This window comes from Aulonocara sp. 'chitande type north' Nkhata Bay, linkage group LG14, assembly GCF_057382095.1.
Source record: "Aulonocara sp. 'chitande type north' Nkhata Bay isolate Kocher_YH1m ecotype deep benthic linkage group LG14, A_spYH_male_GT1.1, whole genome shotgun sequence".
In the NCBI taxonomy this organism is placed as follows: domain Eukaryota; kingdom Metazoa; phylum Chordata; class Actinopteri; order Cichliformes; family Cichlidae; genus Aulonocara; species Aulonocara sp. 'chitande type north' Nkhata Bay.
This window is the reverse complement of record NC_141357.1, coordinates 7,631,929-7,651,144: the sequence shown is the minus strand read 5'-3', so window position 1 is coordinate 7,651,144 and position 19,216 is coordinate 7,631,929. Positions and strand designations below refer to the sequence as shown.

General features: G+C 40.1%; 1 protein-coding gene across 1 annotated transcript in view; it reads right to left on the bottom strand.

Moving 5' to 3' along the window:
* Positions 1-18,041, bottom strand: part of farsb (phenylalanyl-tRNA synthetase subunit beta) — a 33,085-nt gene extending 15,044 nt beyond the window's left edge. The window contains exons 1-5 of the mRNA XM_086260784.1: positions 17,921-18,041; positions 4,552-4,607; positions 4,234-4,388; positions 3,670-3,742; positions 3,432-3,547 (exon numbers count right to left, since the gene is read on the bottom strand). Coding sequence (XP_086116910.1) covers positions 3,432-3,547; positions 3,670-3,742; positions 4,234-4,388; positions 4,552-4,607; positions 17,921-17,978 — 458 coding nt within the window. The 5' untranslated portion in view covers positions 17,979-18,041. The remainder of the gene's footprint in view (positions 1-3,431; positions 3,548-3,669; positions 3,743-4,233; positions 4,389-4,551; positions 4,608-17,920) is intronic.
* Positions 18,042-19,216: the final 1,175 nt, after the last annotated feature.

Below are 19,216 nucleotides of genomic sequence, written 5' to 3'. Positions count from 1 at the left end.
ATGAGTCAGAGGGTGGGCGGTGGTTCCCTATGTTTTTTTGCTGGGAGTTGGCAACCCTATTAGTTAGGGGAAATATTAAACAACCTAAGTACTCTCTAAAATAGGGAGGAATAGTGAGGATGGAGTAGGTTTAAGTTTATTAGATTGATCAGTGTTGCTGAACTATGAAATATTTTGTGTGCAGTGTATTTTTTGCATACAGGTATAACAGAATAGCTTTAATGTTTTGCTTTTAATACTTGAGTATGAACTTCTACAAAATGCAGCAAAATATTTTTAAAAAAAACAGTTTTATTGATGATAAAATACACAATCGGATTCATATCGGTATCGGCAGATATCCAAATTTATGATATTGGTATCAGATATAAAAAAGTGATATTGTGCCATCTCTAGTATTAAACAACAACAAATGGCCCCGAGACAACAATTTCCTTTGTTTCAATAACTACTAGACAGTAGAGTTCCACAGCCCAGGACAAGATAGGATATTAAAAAACTAGTATTAAATTGATACCTGAGCTGAATTGGTATTTATGTAACATTTATTAATACTACCAATGTTTTCAAATGTTCTGATTGTGAAAGGACTTTGCTCTCATTTGCAATCAAAAGCTGATGTGATGTGAAGTGTAACACATGGTTAGGAATAAATGTTAAAAAGAAAAAAAAAAGAAAAAAAAACCCTAGGCATCAAAGGAGCCTCTATTTTCATCTCCAACAAAAAGGCTGAAAATCAGTTGGGTGGATGCCCATGTGGCGTGTTCGAGACAACCAGGCCTGGATGAGTTAGATCAGTGTTTCCCTACCACTGTGCCACTGTGATAATCTTCCACGGCACATAGGTGTGCCATGAGAAATGATCAGGTGTGCCGTGGAAGATTATCTGGTTCAACCTGATTAGTATTCCAAGCGATCAGTGAGTAACAGGCAGAACAATTACATTCTCTTCCACTAGAGGGCAGTATAACTACTCTGCTCTAATTAAATGGGTTGAAGAAAGTACATAATAGTCATGCTGTGAGTGAGACAACGCAGCACGTAATAGCAATAGATAAATATTTGAAAAGAAAAAGTAGTCAATCTAACCTGGGTCCTGGAGAAAATCCCGACCCAGATGAAGGCCCTAGCATGAAGTAGTGGTTAGAAGGGGTCAAGTGTTTCCTGGACTTCAGGAAGACCAGGAAACACTTGACCCCTGTTTCAATCCAGGGGGTCAGTGTTGACATTGTGGAGGACTATAAATACCTTGGAGTTCACATTGACAATAAACTGGACTGGGCTACAAACACCACAGCACTTTACAGAAAGGGCCAGAGTCGTCTCTATTTTTTGAGGACACCGAGGTCCTTCAACATCTGCCAGAAAATGCTCAGGATTTTCTATGAGTCTGTTGTGGCCAGTGCGATCCTCTGTGCTGTTGCATGCTGGGGGAGCAGGCTGAGGGTCGTAGATGCCAACAGACTCGATAAACTGATTCGTAAGGCCAGTAATGTTGTGAGGATGGATCTGGACTCCCTCAAGGTGGTGTCGGAGAGGCGGATGTTGTCCAAGATAAAGACAATGTTCGAGAACACCTCCCACCCACTCCATGACATGCTGGTCAGTCACAGGAGCACGTTCAGTGAAAGACTGAGATTACCGAGAAGCACCACTGAACAACACAGGAAATCATTCCTGCCTGTGGCCATCTCCCTGTAAAACTCACCCACTTAACACACAGTTTACTGCAACAGCTACACCCTTCTTGCACATGTTCTTCCTTTTTCAGCTATTTATTAATAAGTGACTTTTATGTGTGTGTATATATATATATATATATATATTGTGCTATTCTTAGTTAGTGTATTGTCTGTCCTTGTTAATGTTTGTTTATAATAAAGCACTGTAATGAAAAATAATTTCCCCTAGGCATCAATAAAGTATTCTGATTCAGAAGAAAGCAAAAATGATATATTGGGGACAAACTGAGCCAATTCCAGTATACCTGGTGCGCGGAGAAAAGTTATCAATATGCTTTTTGTGACATTTCTGTTTCGTTGTGTGCCGTGTGATTTTTCTAATGTGATATATGTGCCGTGACTCGGTAAACACTCAGTTAGATTCTGTTTGTGTGTGTGTCTGCGTATTTAAGCATGCTTGCAAATAACTGTGTGTGTCTCTAAGCCTTCATAGGAGCATGTGGTGGCTGCAATGAAGAAAACAGAGCATATCAGTATTCTACGAAATGTTTTCTGTTATGATGGTATAGATGTTAATAATGTGAATAATTAACTCAGCCACAGGTCAGTGGCTCAGTTTTACTGTTTTTCCTGAAATGCAAAAAAACCCAAACCCTAGTTTATTTTTAAAGGTTAATACAATTTTATTATTACAATATGGTATTCATATTTTAGATTAATCTACATCTGCAAAATAAAATGTCACAAAAGCCTTTAAATAAATGTAGTCTTGTACCCTGTAGGCTCACTCCTGCTTGCTGCAGGTGTCACTGTGACAGCCCTCAGTGAGCTGCTTGATTAAAACATGGTATCAGACAAGGTTAACAGCTCTGCATATTTTATTTGAACTTCTGTAGCTTTCTGCCAAAACAAATTGCAACGAAATGGGAGCAGCTACAAAATTAGCTTTACTTCATGTTGGAGATTGGTAATCAGGTGGTTTGATGAATGATTCCTGCCAACTTTTTCACAGTAAAGGGGTTTAATAGTGGTTACTGTAATAAATCTATTTGAGCTCACCATCTCATTAACAGCACCGCCTTTTCGCTCTTTCCTGTATGTGTACAGAAAAGCTCCACGTTAAATTATGACAGCAAATTTGTCACTGTTGTTGTTGTGTTATCGGTCTTTTTCTTGAAAAGTGGGGGCTCCCTGGGCTTAATGTTGTCACACTTTTTATTGACAAGCTTGCTCCTAGATGTTTTTGCTCAAGGTGCCGTTTCACTGGCAAATGTATGTGGACCACTTGCCATGAAGGCTACAGAACGCCACAGCACTGTTTTGTAAATAAAGCATCAAAGTAAAAAAAAAATAGCATCCAGCATCTAGTATCAATAAAAAGTAAACAATTAAGTTCTTACGAAATTCATCCTTAGGCATGTGCAAAATCAATCTTAGGCAACATAGGCCCTGATGATTTTTGGCTCTGCAGTGAGTTTCATGAGAGTAAAACTATCATCACAAAACATAAGTGTTGTTCTGCAAGATTTATTACTGGGTCTAATCAAAAACATTCTTAGTACTTTTAAATAAGTATATTATGTCTTTAGTTACCTAACTAGGTGACTTAGGACAGTAACAAGTGTCAGAGGTAATGGCAGCATCGTGTTGGTCTTTTCATTGTAAGTAGCTGCAGCTAGCCATTTAGACTCAAATTTTTAAAGGAAACACATTCATGTTATATATAGTAGGTGGTTGGTGTGCTCTCACCTGCAAATGTTCTGATGTAGTTTCTCCTGCAGCTCAATGAAACTGTCATAGCGCTCCTGTGTGAAAGTGATGTTCCTCAAGACTGCTGCCACAGCGTGGGGTCGCACTGCTTCCGTCTGAGGGGAGTGAAGCGCCGCAAACATAGGGTCAACAGGCAAATCGCACTGATACCTGTTCTAGGTTACAAACTATTTTTTTTCTTGTTAAACATTTTATAATTGTGAACATCTCCACACACCTCCTTAGTGATGATCAGCTTCTGAGGCTCCCCACTGAGTGGGCTAACACGTTTGTATCGGGGCACCTCCAACCTAAAACAAAAACACAATCTCTGCGGTTAGAGGGAAGAACAGTTTTAACTCTCAGTGATGCCGCAGTGTTCGTTTGACTTTGGGACCTGAAGCGGACAGAGTTTTGGACCTAGATTACTCTGCGAGGCTCCTGACTACGGTAGCTGTAATGCTCCAACAATCCATCTGACAATCCATCAAGCACTTCGTAGCTTACACAAGTCGTACTAAAACATTTTTTTACAGATTTATGAGCGCCATGTACCACATAAAATTGGTTCAAGGTTAGAAAGCACAACCAGAATTCATACATAAGGCGCACTGGATTATAAGGCGCACTGTTGATTTTTGAGAAAATTAAAGGATTATAAGTGCGCCTTTTGGTGCAGAAAATACGGTACACAAAACAAAAAAACAAAGTGCTGGTCAATCACGGCAACAAAACTTGATATATAAATAAATCTCTTGTCATTTATTTCAGGTTAAGCCTGTTAAAAATTGCAGAAACGCACTTATTCTTGAAGACCTGCAGTCCACGAACCAGTCCTTCCAGACATAGCAGATCATAGCGGTTAGCTGGTACATCGATCTTATACAGGATCACATCAGATGCTCCTGAGGCCTTAGTGTCACCCTGCTCTCTGCTGATTATCTCTTTCTCAGAGGTCTGTAAAGCAGATGGGGAAGAGGAACTTCAGCATGCCAGAATTCAGACACAAATGTAGACAAATCAAAGAACTGTACTTACATCTCTGCAATAACAGAGCATTACTGCATTACTTTATTAACCACAAATAGCGAGCTGTTCGTATTTGATGTCATGTACTTACAATTTCATCCAGCTCCAGCCCAAACTCAAAGCAAAGCTCGTCAAACTCCTCATCAGCTAAAACAAAAGGCAGACAGACATTAGAAGATATTTACTGGCACATGTCACAGCAGCCTGCTCACATTTAACCCTCTGGGCTCTATGCTGGCCATTTGTGTACACTTCAATTTCTTCAATTTTTCACTATTTTTTTAATTTTCCAACTTCAGCTCCTTAATTATATCAATAATATACACTACACATGCCGTTATTCCTGTTGGCTCTATGGTGGCCACTTTTGGCCAACTGAAACCCATTTTTTAATTCCTTGTTACTGACTAAATCAAGTAATTTAGGTAAAATTCCAATAACGTAGATAATGTTAAAACTTAATCATCCTCTCAGCCTCCTCTGATGACCTGTTTGCTGCTGCCTGCCGCTGAAAGGCAGCGGGGAGAGGGGATACTTGAGCAGTGCATTTATCGCGGCATATAATGTTTTTTCGGGATACACTGTGCTTTTTCAGCATTTCAATTTGAAATGTATTAGCACCAGTCACAAATGCAGTATTGCCGGCCATGGTCTTTCCACACTCACGACAGTAAATGCAGTGCATCATGTTGTCAGCTTTACAGTATCTTAGCCACGGAAACTGGTCAAGCCACTCTCTTTGAAATACTTTGTATACACTTTCCCCCTTTTACTTTCAGTGGGCTCTGGCTCGGAGTCGATCGTATGAGGCTCATTATCTGATTCTGTCTCCGGACCAATGTTAGACATAACCTGAGAGGTTGATGGCTCCGTGTCAGAGCACTAGCTATGAATTTCAGATGGCTCAGGCCTTAACGAAAAAGTAATCAAACGTTCTTTATATCTTTTCTCATTATCCACAGCTACGTCCACTTCTGTCAGGCCTAGGCTACTCACTAGAGGTGGGTATTGTCACTGATTAAACACAGCGAAGATTTTCCTGGCCTGGCTTTTTATAGCAGATAACTGCCTTAAAAATATTCTGCAGTAGATCAAAAACTGAAGAAAACCATGAATCAACATATGAACATTACCCGATGCTGCTGAAGTGAAGCACAGCAAAGTTAGAGGTTTTATTTGAGACACAGCCAAGCATTTTTCAATTTGGCATAATTTTAAAAAGTTTTAATTTCTTCGGTATTAAACAGCAGAAATTATGCTTTCTTGTCGGAGGTCATTTTTGGAAACAAAAAACAGCGGCCGACAGCACTGTACATGACTTGTGCGTAATAAGCGAATAATAAACAAATAAAGCGAATAATGCAGAAAACAGATTTGAGATACTGGTCATGAAGTACACTGAGGGTAGAGCACCGCGGTAAAGTGAGCCGTCATTTGTGAGCCGCGGTCAAGCCAGCCGCCTCCTATCCGCCGCATAAATTTCCTTGCGCTTTTACACCAGTCTTTACGGTAGCGCCTTTTCGCTTTATGTGCCGATTGAAAGCCTATACCCGCGCACACGAGCACAAATTACAATGAAACAGCCCGATACAGTCAATACAATTATGGAAATGTCAGAAATTCATTAAAAATCATCATGAGTAGTTGAGGTCCAACTTTCAACACATCCCCCCTCTGGGACACCTACTGTACCTGTGTGCCAGGTTTCAGCCAGATTTACTGTAGAATTCCTCAGAAATTAAAGTGTACTTGTATTCAATGCAATACAGCCAATACACTACAATTATGTCAATTTTCAAAAATTCATTAAAAATCATCCTGAGTAGTTGATGTCCAACTTTCAACACATCCCCCCTCTGGGACACCTACTGTACCTGTGTGCCAAGTTTCAGCCAGATTTACTGTAATATTCTTCAGAAATTGCAGGGAACTTATGTTCAGTGCAAGAAAGGCTGAAAGACGACCACCACTGAACAAGACACACAAGCTGAAACGTCAAGACTGGGCCAAGAAATATCTCAAGACTGTTTTTTCTAAGGTTTTATGGACTGATGAAATGAGAGTGAGTCTTGATGGGCCAGATGGATGGGCCCGTGGCTGGATTGGTAAAGGGCAGAGAGCTCCAGTCTGACTCAGATGCCAGCAAGGTGGAGGTGGAGTACTGGTTTGGGCTGGTATCATCAAAGATGAGCTTGTGGGGCCTTTTTGGGTTGAGGATGGAGTCAAGCTCAACTCCCAGTCCTACTGCCAGTTTCTGGAAGACACCTTCTTCAAGCAGTGGTACAGGAAGAGGTCTGCATCCTTCAAGAAAAACATGATTTTCATGCAGGACAATGCTCCATCACACGCGTCCAAGTACTCCACAGCGTGGCTGGCAAGAAAGGGTATAAAAGAAGAAAAACTAATGACATGGCCTCCTTGTTCACCTGATCTGAACCCCATTGAGAACCTGTGGTCCATCATCCAATGTGAGATTTACAAGGAGGGAAAACAGTACACCTCTCTGAACAGTGTCTGGGAGGCTGTGGTTGCTGCTGCACACAATGTTGATGGTGAACAGATCAAAACACCGACAGAATCCATGGATGGCAGGCTTTTGAGTGTCCTTGCAAAGAAAGGTGGCTATATTGGTCGCTGATTTGTTTTTGTTTTTGAATGTCAGAAATGTATATTTGTGAATGTGGAGATGTTATATTGGTTTCACTGGTAAAAATAAATAATTGAAATGGGTATATATTTGTTTTTTGTTAAGTTGCCTAATAATTATGCACAGTAATAGTCACCTGCACACACAGATATCCCCCTAAAATAGCTAAAACTAAAAACAAACTAAAAACTACTTCCAAAAACATTCAGCTTTGATATTAATGAGTTTTTTGGGTTCATTGAGAACATGGTTGTTGTTCAATAATAAAATTATTCCTCAAAAATACAACTTGCCTAATAATTCTGCACTCCCTGTAGGTCTGTTGACAGAGCTCTGTACAGGTCTGCTCGAGCTGACCTGAAAAGGGGTCCCACCTGTCCAGCAACAACACATGGCATGGAATAATAGACATCATAAACCACAGAGGCAGAACTGTGAAAACAGAAAACCTGAGTGTGCAGCTAGCAGAGGAAATAAACAGCTTCTTCGCCCGCTTTGAAACACCACAACAGCAGCATTCATCTGCCTCAGCCCTGCTCCCATCCTCATCCTCACCTGGTTCCTGCACCGCTCCATTCACTGTAACGGAGCACGATGTCAGATGTGTGTTCCTAGCAGTGAACCCCAGGAAGGCGGCCGGTCCAGATGGAATACGTGGTAAAGTGCTAAGACCATGTGCCCACCAGCTCACCCTCATCTCCACCAGAATCTTCAACCTCTCACTGGATGAAGCAGCCATCCCATCCTGTCTAAAATCAGCCACAATCATCCCAGTACCAAAGAAGTCTCCCATCACCAGCCTGAACTATTATTGCCCTGTGGCCCTCACACCGGTAATCATGAAATGCTTTGAGAGACTAGTCCTTCAGCACACCAAGGATTACCTCCCCCCAGAATTCGACCCCCACCAGTTTGCATACCGTGCAAACAGATTCACAGAAGATGCCATCACCCTCCACTCGGTGCTGAGTCACCTAGAACAGCGGCAGAGCTACGCCAGAATGCTCTTTGTGTACTACAGCTCACCCTTCCACCACTCGCCCATTGAGAGCCTACTAACTTACTGCATCACAGTATGGTACAGCAGCTGCACTAAGGCGGATAGAGCCACCCTCCCAGCATGTTTGCAATGAGTAGGAGATGCTCTGTATCTCACTGTACAACTGTATAGTGACAAAGGTATTGGGTTCTTTTCTAAAAATTGCTATAAACAGAGGAACCCAAACTGATGAAAAGTGGCGAATATTTTTTTTCAAATGACTATTTTTAGTGGATTTTTGATATAGAAGCAGAATGACAGAATGTTAAAAGAAGTTACTTTTAGTCATTCTAAGCTGGGCATTGCATTCTCTGGCTGTTCAAAGCCATGGAACTTTAGACTTTCCAAGCAAATAATGATGGCCATATGTTCTTTTCAGTACATTTTACTTTATGTTAATTTTCTCTGCTGAAGGTATTGTTCAGGCCTGTCAAGATGGCGCCAGTGTGTGTGGCTCGCCGTCTGGCTCTTCCTCTGTTGTGTTTGCTTATGTTGTTTTTTATTGCTAGAGTCAACTCTCTTTTAATGTACAATCGCCAAAAACTGTTGGACCTCCGAGTTGCCAGTGATCTTACCAATGCAACTTATAATGGACATAAGGCGTTACCTCCATTCCTGTCTGGGATACCAGCTAACCTTTGTCGGACCCTGGCCCCAGCCTCACGGCGAAAGCGTTTCAGACGCCGGGGCAAACGTAGCGGTCTACTCGTGAAACTTAAGGCGTACTTGGCGCGCTCTTCCCCGGCTCCGTGGAACGAACGTGGATCTGTATCTTGTCATGCCTTTTCTCCGTGCTCTCTGGAGCCCATCGATGCCTGGCTGGTGCCCGTTGTTGGCTCGGATCAGATGTCCCAGCCACGAAAGATTTCCCCTCATCTTCGTCGGCGCGGTGCGAACCTACAGAACCTACGGCCGCTGCGTCGGGTCTCGCTGTCAGCCACGAACACGCTGACCTCCACCAGGTTTGGATTGGTGAACACTAGATCGCTGAGTAATAAAACTTTTATTTTAAGGGATTTATTTATGACCCAAGGACTGGATTTCCTCTGTATAACTGAGACATGGTTGAGGGCCGGTGAGTCCAGCGCTTTCACAGATCTCTTACCTGATGGCTGCTGCTTTTTAAACTCTCCTCGAATATCAGGCAGAGGAGGAGGACTAGCGGTTGTTTTTAAGAAGCAGTATAAATGTAAACCACTGCCATTATCAACCTCACCTAGTAGCTTTGAACTGAGCATGTTTGAGCTAGGTCGCTCTCACACAGTGCTCTGTGCTGTGGTTTACAGACCCCCAAAATACAATAAGAACTTCTTAAATGACTTTTCTGATCTGTTGGCTGAAATTATGCCAAAATATGATCATGTCCTTATTATTGGGGACTTCAATATTCATGTGTGCTGCCCTGACAAGCCAATGGCAAAGGACTTTTTAAATCTTATTGACTCTTTTGATCTTGTGCAACCTGTGTTTGTGCCTACACAAAAATATGGGCACAGGTTGGATCTTGTTTTAACTCACAATTTACCTGTCTCTAACTTAGAGGTTTGTGATGTTGTATGGTCAGACCATAGGTCTGTCTTGTTTGAGGTTTTCCTTCCTTGTACCAAAGTTAATCTTCCTCCTGTTGCTGCTAGGAGCTGTCGTATTTTTAACCCTTCCTCTGCTGGACAGTTCTCTATTGCTTTTAATCAGAACGGCGGCCTTCCTGATTTCATATGCAATGATACAGAAGAGCTGAGTACGTGGTTTTACTCTGTCTGCCAAACTGCTTTAGATTCAGTGGCCCCCTTTAAGCTTTGGCAAGTAAAAGCCAAATCTGAACCCTGGCTGAATGAAGACACCCGGGCTGCCAGAAGAAAGTGTAGGAGAGCTGAACGTAAATGGAAGAAGGATCAACTTCAGGTGTCATATCAAATGTTACAAGACTACTGGAATTCTTACCAGAAAACTGTAAAAGATGCTAAGAGGAAACATTTTGCTGCTATTATTCAGGCAAATTGTCGTAAGCCTCATGTCTTATTCAAGACTATTGACATGGTCCTTCACGCTCCACAGACTGCTGGTGTCGAGTCTTCTCAGGAAATTTGTGAAAACTTCCTACACTTTTTTATTGATAAAGTGCTATCTGTCAAAGCGCAGACTTCCCAGTCCGTTCTCGACCCTTCTACCCCTGTCCCTAGTTCTGCTGTCTTTGACAGGTTCGAGCCAGTTTCCTTGCTCTGCCTGCAGGAGTTCATTGCTCACATGAAGCCCTCAGGCTCCCCTTATGATGCTCTCCCTCCTCAATTTTTCAAAGAGGTTTTTCTCACTATAGCATCAGCTGTACAATCCATTGTAAATAGTAGTTTGTCCTCTGGTGTTGTACCTGTCAATCTCAAACATGCGGTGATTCAGCCTCTACTCAAGAAACCTGCTCTTGATCCTGATATTATTGCGAATTACAGACCTATTTCCAAACTGCCTTTTATCTCAAAGATTCTTGAAAAGGTAGTTTACAAGCAATTAATGTCCTTCCTAGAAGAACACGGTATTTGAGAAGTTTTCCAATCTGGTTTTAAAGCTTTACATAGTACCGAATCTGCCCTTTTAAGAGTTTTTAATGATGTGTTTTTGGCAAATGACTCAGGTGACTGTGTTATTATTGTGATGTTAGATTTAACTGCTGCTTTTGATACAGTGGATCATAATATTTTAATTTCCCGTTTAGAGCAGTTGGTGGGTATGCGGAGTACCGCACTGCAGTGGCTCAGATCCTATTTGGCAGAGCGAACTTTCTCTGTGAAACTCGGGGAGTTTGTATCCTCTGTTGCTTCTCTTCAATGTGGGGTCCCACAGGGTTCAGTTTTAGGCCCGCTTCTTTTCTCTCTATATCTCCTACCCCTTGGGTCTATTTTCAGGAAACATGGGATTTCTTTCCACTGCTACGCTGATGACTCCCAGATTTATTTCCCACTTAAAAAGATAAATGGCTTCTCAGTAGACCCGCTGCTCAGATGCCTTGATGATATAAGGGCCTGGATGGCTTTGAACTTTTTACATTTTAATGAACAGAAAACAGAAGTGATGGTTTTTGGTGGCGCTTCTGAGGCCACTATTATAGATCTTGGTTCACTGGCACAGTATGTTAAACCAGTCATCACTAATCTGGGAGTTAAAATAGAGGCAAATCTTAAACTTGAAAGCCAGGTCAGAGCTGTTGTAAGATCTAGCTTTTTTCATTTGAGGGAATTAGCCAAAATAAAGCCTATCTTATCGAAACAGCATTTTGAGACAGTAATCCATGCCTTTGTTACTTCTAGGCTGGATTATTGTAACGCACTTTATTTTGGGGTTAGTGATGCGTCCATTAGGCGCCTGCAGGTTGTGCAAAATGCTGCAGCACGTCTCTTAACTGGAACAAAAAAGTTTGAGCACATTACCCCAATTTTAATTTCACTCCACTGGCTACCTGTATATTTTAGGATTGTTTTTAAAATTCTCTTATTTGCTTTTAAATCTCTTAATGGCCTGCCCCCCCCCCCACCTCTCGGAGCTACTACAACCATATACACCTCCCCGTTCCCTTAGGTCCGCCAATCAGCAGCTCCTTAAGGTACCAAAAACTAAGTATAAATCTAAAGGTGATCGTGCTTTTGCTGTAGTTGCTCCAAAGTTGTGGAATGATCTACCCTTGAATGTTAGGCAGGCCTCTTCTCTCTCTGAATTTAAAAGTCTTCTTAAAACATATTTATTCGCTGAAGCCTTTGGCATTGATTAGAGGGGTTGACTCAATTTGTTTTGACATGTTTCAATTTATTTTACTTTTTAGTTATTTATTTTATCTTATCTCATTTTAATTTTCTTTACTTATGCTTTTAGCATGTACAGCACTTTGTGAACTCTGGTTTTATGTTAAAGTGCTTTATAAATAAAGGTGGTATGGTATGGTATTTTCATTTTTATGATGTTTCTATTTTTACACAATTCCTCCCACATAGCAAAATTGGTATGGCCTGGATCTGTCCCACACAATGTGCTTACACATGGCCTGCGTACCGCAAAGAATGACGGCCCCATGGTGGCCCAGATCTGGTTTACCAGAGGTGGCCCACACATGAGCCAGCACAAGGCCAGTTGCAGACACACTGCTGGCCCTGTGCTGGCCCAGAACAGTTTCAGCTCTGGCCCCAGATGTCAGCCTAATGTGTACCTTAGCCATGTAAGCCATGTAATAACAACATGTGCTGGAACATAATAGTGCAAAAGTAACATGACGAAACTCTGTTCAGACAGTGAATGGACTGATTCTTATACAGCACTTTTTTACTCACCCATATTACTCAAAGTGCTCTATACAACATGTCACATTCACCCAATCAGGCCAAATGTGGCATGCCATCACATAAACAGTGCCATCTTACCATGCCAGAAGTCAGCCAGCAGTGCCGGCTTGACACCAGACCCAGGCAAGACCCGTCTGCTATGTGGGATGACTTGTTCTTTGGGCATTTTAGTTGTGGATTATGTTTGGGCTGTGTCTCTTGCCCTTTCAGTATTGTATTCTTGTGCTTCTAAGTGTCCCTTTGTTTCTTTTTAGGTTATGTAGTATGGGTTAGAGATATTTTGTATGTTGTTTTTGTTTAATAAATCCGCCTTTTGGATTATTCCCTGATGTGCCTGAGTTCTGTTATTTAGTGTCACTTTGAAAGGACACACATCCAGCATTGACATATAATTGTTCTTTCAATTTTTGATAAAGATTACAGTGAATTGAGATGTAACTTGGCCCAGAGGTACGGTAGGACGCCCAGAGTAAGAAAGTGTTGAAAGTTGGACCTCAACTATTATGGATGATTTTTAATGAATTTTTGAAAATTGACATAATTCTATTGTATTGACTGTATTGCATTGAATACAAGTACCCTTTAATTACTGAGGAATTCTACAGTAAATCTGGCTGAAACCTGGCACACAGGTACAGTAGGTGTCCCAGAGGGGGGATGTGTTGAAAGTTGGACATCAACTACTCAGGATGATTTTTAATGAATTTTTGAAAATTGACATAATTGTAGTGTATTGACTGTATTGAATTGATTATAAGTTTCCTTTAATTTCTGAGGAATTCTACAGTAAATCTGGATGAAACTTGGCACACAGGTACAGTAGGTGTCCCAGAGGAGGGATGTGTTGAAAGTTGGACATCAACTACTCAGGATGATTTTTAATGAATTTTTGAAAATTGACATAATTATATTGTATTGACTGTATTGAATTGAATATAAGTTTCCTTTAATTTCTGAGGAATTCTACAGTAAATCTGGCTGAAACTTGGCACACAGGTACAGTAGGTGTCCCAGAGGAGGGATGTGTTGAAAGTTGGACATCAACTACTCAGGATGATTTTTAATGAATTTTTGAAAATTGACATAATTGTAGTGTATTGGCTGTATTGCATTGAATACAAGTACCCTTTAATTACTGAGGAATTCTACAGTAAATCTGGCTGAAACCTGGCACACAGGTACAGTAGGTGTCCCAGAGGGGGGATGTGTTGAAAGTTGGACATCAACTACTCAGGATGATTTTTAATGAATTTTTGAAAATTGACATAATTATATTGTATTGACTGTATTGAATTGAATATAAGTTTCCTTTAATTTCTGAGGAATTCTACAGTAAATCTGGCTGAAACTTGGCACACAGGTACAGTAGGTGTCCCAGAGGAGGGATGTGTTGAAAGTTGGACATCAACTACTCAGGATGATTTTTAATGAATTTTTGAAAATTGACATAATTGTAGTGTATTGGCTGTATTGCATTGAATACAAGTACCCTTTAATTACTGAGGAATTCTACAGTAAATCTGGCTGAAACCTGGCACACAGGTACAGTAGGTGTCCCAGAGGGGGGATGTGTTGAAAGTTGGACATCAACTACTCAGGATGATTTTTAATGAATTTTTGAAAATTGACATAATTATATTGTATTGACTGTATTGAATTGAATATAAGTTTCCTTTAATTTCTGAGGAATTCTACAGTAAATCTGGCTGAAACTTGGCACACAGGTACAGTAGGTGTCCCAGAGGAGGGATGTGTTGAAAGTTGGACATCAACTACTCAGGATGATTTTTAATGAATTTTTGAAAATTGACATAATTGTAGTGTATTGGCTGTATTGCATTGAATACAAGTACCCTTTAATTACTGAGGAATTCTACAGTAAATCTGGCTGAAACCTGGCACACAGGTACAGTAGGTGTCCCAGAGGGGGGATGTGTTGAAAGTTGGACATCAACTACTCAGGATGATTTTTAATGAATTTTTGAAAATTGACATAATTATATTGTATTGACTGTATTGAATTGAATATAAGTTTCCTTTAATTTCTGAGGAATTCTACAGTAAATCTGGCTGAAACTTGGCACACAGGTACAGTAGGTGTCCCAGAGGAGGGATGTGTTGAAAGTTGGACATCAACTACTCAGGATGATTTTTAATGAATTTTTGAAAATTGACATAATTGTAGTGTATTGGCTGTATTGCATTGAATACAAGTACCCTTTAATTACTGAGGAATTCTACAGTAAATCTGGCTGAAACCTGGCACACAGGTACAGTAGGTGTCCCAGAGGGGGGATGTGTTGAAAGTTGGACATCAACTACTCAGGATGATTTTTAATGAATTTTTGAAAATTGACATAATTGTAGTGTATTGACTGTATTGAATTGATTATAAGTTTCCTTTAATTTCTGAGGAATTCTACAGTAAATCTGGATGAAACTTGGCACACAGGTACAGTAGGTGTCCCAGAGGAGGGATGTGTTGAAAGTTGGACATCAACTACTCAGGATGATTTTTAATGAATTTTTGAAAATTGACATAATTATATTGTATTGACTGTATTGAATTGAATATAAGTTTCCTTTAATTTCTGAGGAATTCTACAGTAAATCTGGCTGAAACTTGGCACACAGGTACAGTAGGTGTCCCAGAGGAGGGATGTGTTGAAAGTTGGACATCAACTACTCAGGATGATTTTTAATGAATTTTTGAAAATTGACATAATTGTAGTGTATTGGCTGTATTGCATTGAATACAAGTACCCTTTAATTACTGAGGAATTCTACAGTAAATCTGGCTGAAACCTGGCACACAGGTACAGTAGGTGTCCCAGAGGGGGGATGTGTTGAAAGTTGGACATCAACTACTCAGGATGATTTTTAATGAATTTTTGAAAATTGACATAATTATATTGTATTGACTGTATTGAATTGAATATAAGTTTCCTTTAATTTCTGAGGAATTCTACAGTAAATCTGGCTGAAACTTGGCACACAGGTACAGTAGGTGTCCCAGAGGAGGGATGTGTTGAAAGTTGGACATCAACTACTCAGGATGATTTTTAATGAATTTTTGAAAATTGACATAATTGTAGTGTATTGGCTGTATTGCATTGAATACAAGTACCCTTTAATTACTGAGGAATTCTACAGTAAATCTGGCTGAAACCTGGCACACAGGTACAGTAGGTGTCCCAGAGGAGGGATGTGTTGAAAGTTGGACATCAACTACTCAGGATGATTTTTAATGAATTTTTGAAAATTGACATAATTATATTGTATTGACTGTATTGAATTGATTATAAGTTTCCTCTAATTACTGAGGAATTCTACAGTAAATCTGGATGAAACTTGGCACACAGGTACAGTAGGTGTCCCAGAGGAGGGATGTGTTGAAAGTTGGACATCAACTACTCAGGATGATTTTTAATGAATTTTTGAAAATTGACATAATTCTATTGTATTGACTGTATTGAATTGATTATAAGTTTCCTCTAATTACTGAGGAATTCTACAGTAAATCTGGATGAAACTTGGCACACAGGTACAGTAGGTGTCCCAGAGGAGGGATGTGTTGAAAGTTGGACATCAACTACTCAGGATGATTTTTAATGAATTTTTGAAAATTGACATAATTATATTGTATTGACTGTATTGAATTGAATATAAGTTTCCTTTAATTTCTGAGGAATTCTACAGTAAATCTGGATGAAACTTGGCACACAGGTACAGTAGGTGTCCCAGAGGAGGGATGTGTTGAAAGTTGGACATCAACTACTCAGGATGATTTTTAATGAATTTTTGAAAATTGACATAATTGTATTGTATTGACTGTATTGAATTGATTATAAGTTTCCTCTAATTACTGAGGAATTCTACAGTAAATCTGGATGAAACTTGGCACACAGGTACAGTAGGTGTCCCAGAGGAGGGATGTGTTGAAAGTTGGACATCAACTACTCAGGATGATTTTTAATGAATTTTTGAAAATTGACATAATTATATTGTATTGACTGTATTGAATTGAATATAAGTTTCCTTTAATTTCTGAGGAATTCTACAGTAAATCTGGATGAAACTTGGCACACAGGTACAGTAGGTGCCCCAGAGGAGGAATCTGTTGAAAGTTGGACATCAACTACTCAGGATGATTTTTAATGAATTTTTGAAAATTGACATAATTATATTGTATTGGCTGACTGCATTAGATACAAGTACACTTTAATTTCTGAGAAATTCTACAGTAAATCTGGCTGAAACTTGGCACACGGGTACAGTAGGTGTCCCAGAGGAGCGATGTGTTGAAAGTTGGACATCAACTACTCAGGAGGACTTTTAATGGATTTTTGAAATAAACATAATTGTAGTGTATTGACTGTATTGCACTGAATATGAGTTTACTGTGATTTCTGAGTAATATTACAGTAAATCTGGGTAAAACCTGGCCCAGAGGTAAAGTAGGTGTCCGAGAAGAGGATTGTGTTGAAAGCTTGGCATCAACTTTTAAGAATGATTTTTAATGAATTTTGAATATGCAACCAGACTGTCACGATGGCTGTATTGGGCTGTTACATTGTAATTTGTGTGTGCGAGTCTAGGCTTTCAATCAGGATATAAAGCGAAAAGGCGCTACCGTAAAGACTGGTGTAAAAGCGCAAGGAAATTTATGCGGCGGATAGTAGGCGGCTGGCTTGACCGCGGCTCACAAATGACGGCTCACTTTACCGCGGTGAGAGAGCTGTGCAGGAAGTGTGATTTTATCGTGGTGGAAGCAAAACAGCGAAAGTAAGAGGGAATTCATGACAATGTTTATCTAATCGATTACATGTCCCAGACTCCATTAACAATACAAGAAAATCAAGCAGCACTGCAAATATATGAAATGGTCATTTTTGATGTTGTCCTCCAACAAGTGCATTGTACAAACGAACGTGATGACCATTTTATATTTATAAAAAAAAGATGATAAAAACTGATGTTAAAGACTTTATGCAGTAAAAATAGCAACAAAACATAAAAATAATAAAAACTGCAGACTTAATCTGTTGGTGGACACTTTTGGCAACGAACAAGCTGACAGGATAGTGATTCTGAACAAACCCAGAGGCTTAAATGACAGGAGGAAGCGGAGGAAATGATGCAATCACGCTGTCAGTCAACAGGCAGATAGAAATGAACTAGTACTATTTCCTTATCGCAAAAAATACATAAGTTAACAAATAAACCAAAATAAACTCGCCATCAAATAAGTGGTACTTTCTTTAATAATTAGAAATGAAGGCAGTTAAAATTAGCTCTACAGTTCATGAGCAGCTGCTACATTGCTAACAATCAGACAGCGAGTTCACAACGTACTGACCTAACTCTGTCGTTTAGGAGCAAAAATTAAAAAAAAAGAGAAAACAGACGAGCAGATTAAAGGTTACCGGAAAATACAGTAAATATGACTTACTGTAACTTCTACCCAAAGCTTTGAATAGAAGATCCCGTTTAACTCCGACAGTCGGCATGTTCGCTGCTAATCGTCACCAGCTATGTGGAGGAAAAGGACCCTCACTAGCCGGTTGTAGTTGTCTGCAGAGGTGCCTGAGTGATTATTCTTTTTTTTTTTACTCTCACAAAACTTTATTTAGAACTTAACATAAGCCGTTATGTTCATTCTTAATATAAGGAAAACGTTTAGATATATATTTGTTCAATTTTTGCAATGCAGCATGTGAGCTCCGGGACACAGACCTACAAAAAGGTTAAGCTATTTATTTACAGCTTTTTAGCTATTTAATTTTACTTCAAACAATCGGTAACACATTGTTGCGTGCTGGAGAAATCATCATCATCATCATCATAACTAGAGAATGCGTTCCCTGAAGAAAATGCAGTGCGAAAGCTGATACGCGAATATTTTTTAGCTGAAATACTGTAATTGCTAAAATATTTGGGAAACTTGTTAAATTTAACTGAAATACACCGAATCATTCACCTGAAAGCTGAAGTTCACACCGAAAAGAAGGTTCAAGGTTGGAAAGTAGCTGAACATCTTCAAAATACATATTAGTAAGTTAAATTTATTTGCCAAAGACACTGAGGAAATTGAATTTACGCCTGACCCCTGACCCCATGGGCCCCGACATAAACCTTGGAACGCGTACTTTTATACTTCAGTTCTGTCCAAAAAGGTTTTGAAGCTTTAGAGTAGCTTTTCAGAAAATAAAAGTACAGTAATTACACTGTACAGTGTACTACAGTGTGCAAGATATTAAAACAAACAAACAAACAAACAAAACCCGAAGCTCCTTTAAGCTGAAGGTCAAAACCTTTATTTAAATATTACACAGACTGCGTGTGCTGACCGAACAGGCTTGGGCTGAAGCAATGCAGCACCGCCCCCTGGCACCGCTCTGGTGGAGCGGACACCGCCGTTGCAGTCGACTAACCCGTTTCCCTCCATTCTGCCTCCCCAGGACTTGGAAGTGACCGGTACTGTACCCGAGAAACTGGGGCAGGAGTACCGCTAGAAGTGTGGGCTGCTGGTACACCTGATGCGGGAGTGCCCGCTGATGGAGGTGCGACAGGTGTTCTGTGGCGCCAGTGTTCTGGATTATCTGGCGTTGTGAATTAACTGGGGACGGTCAAACAGATGTGTGGGCCGATGGTGATTTTCCGTTGGCAGATGGGCAGATGTTTGCTTTGTTGTGGTTGTTGTTGTTGTTTTGTTTGTTTGTTTTTTGTAGCGGTATAAACAATGAAA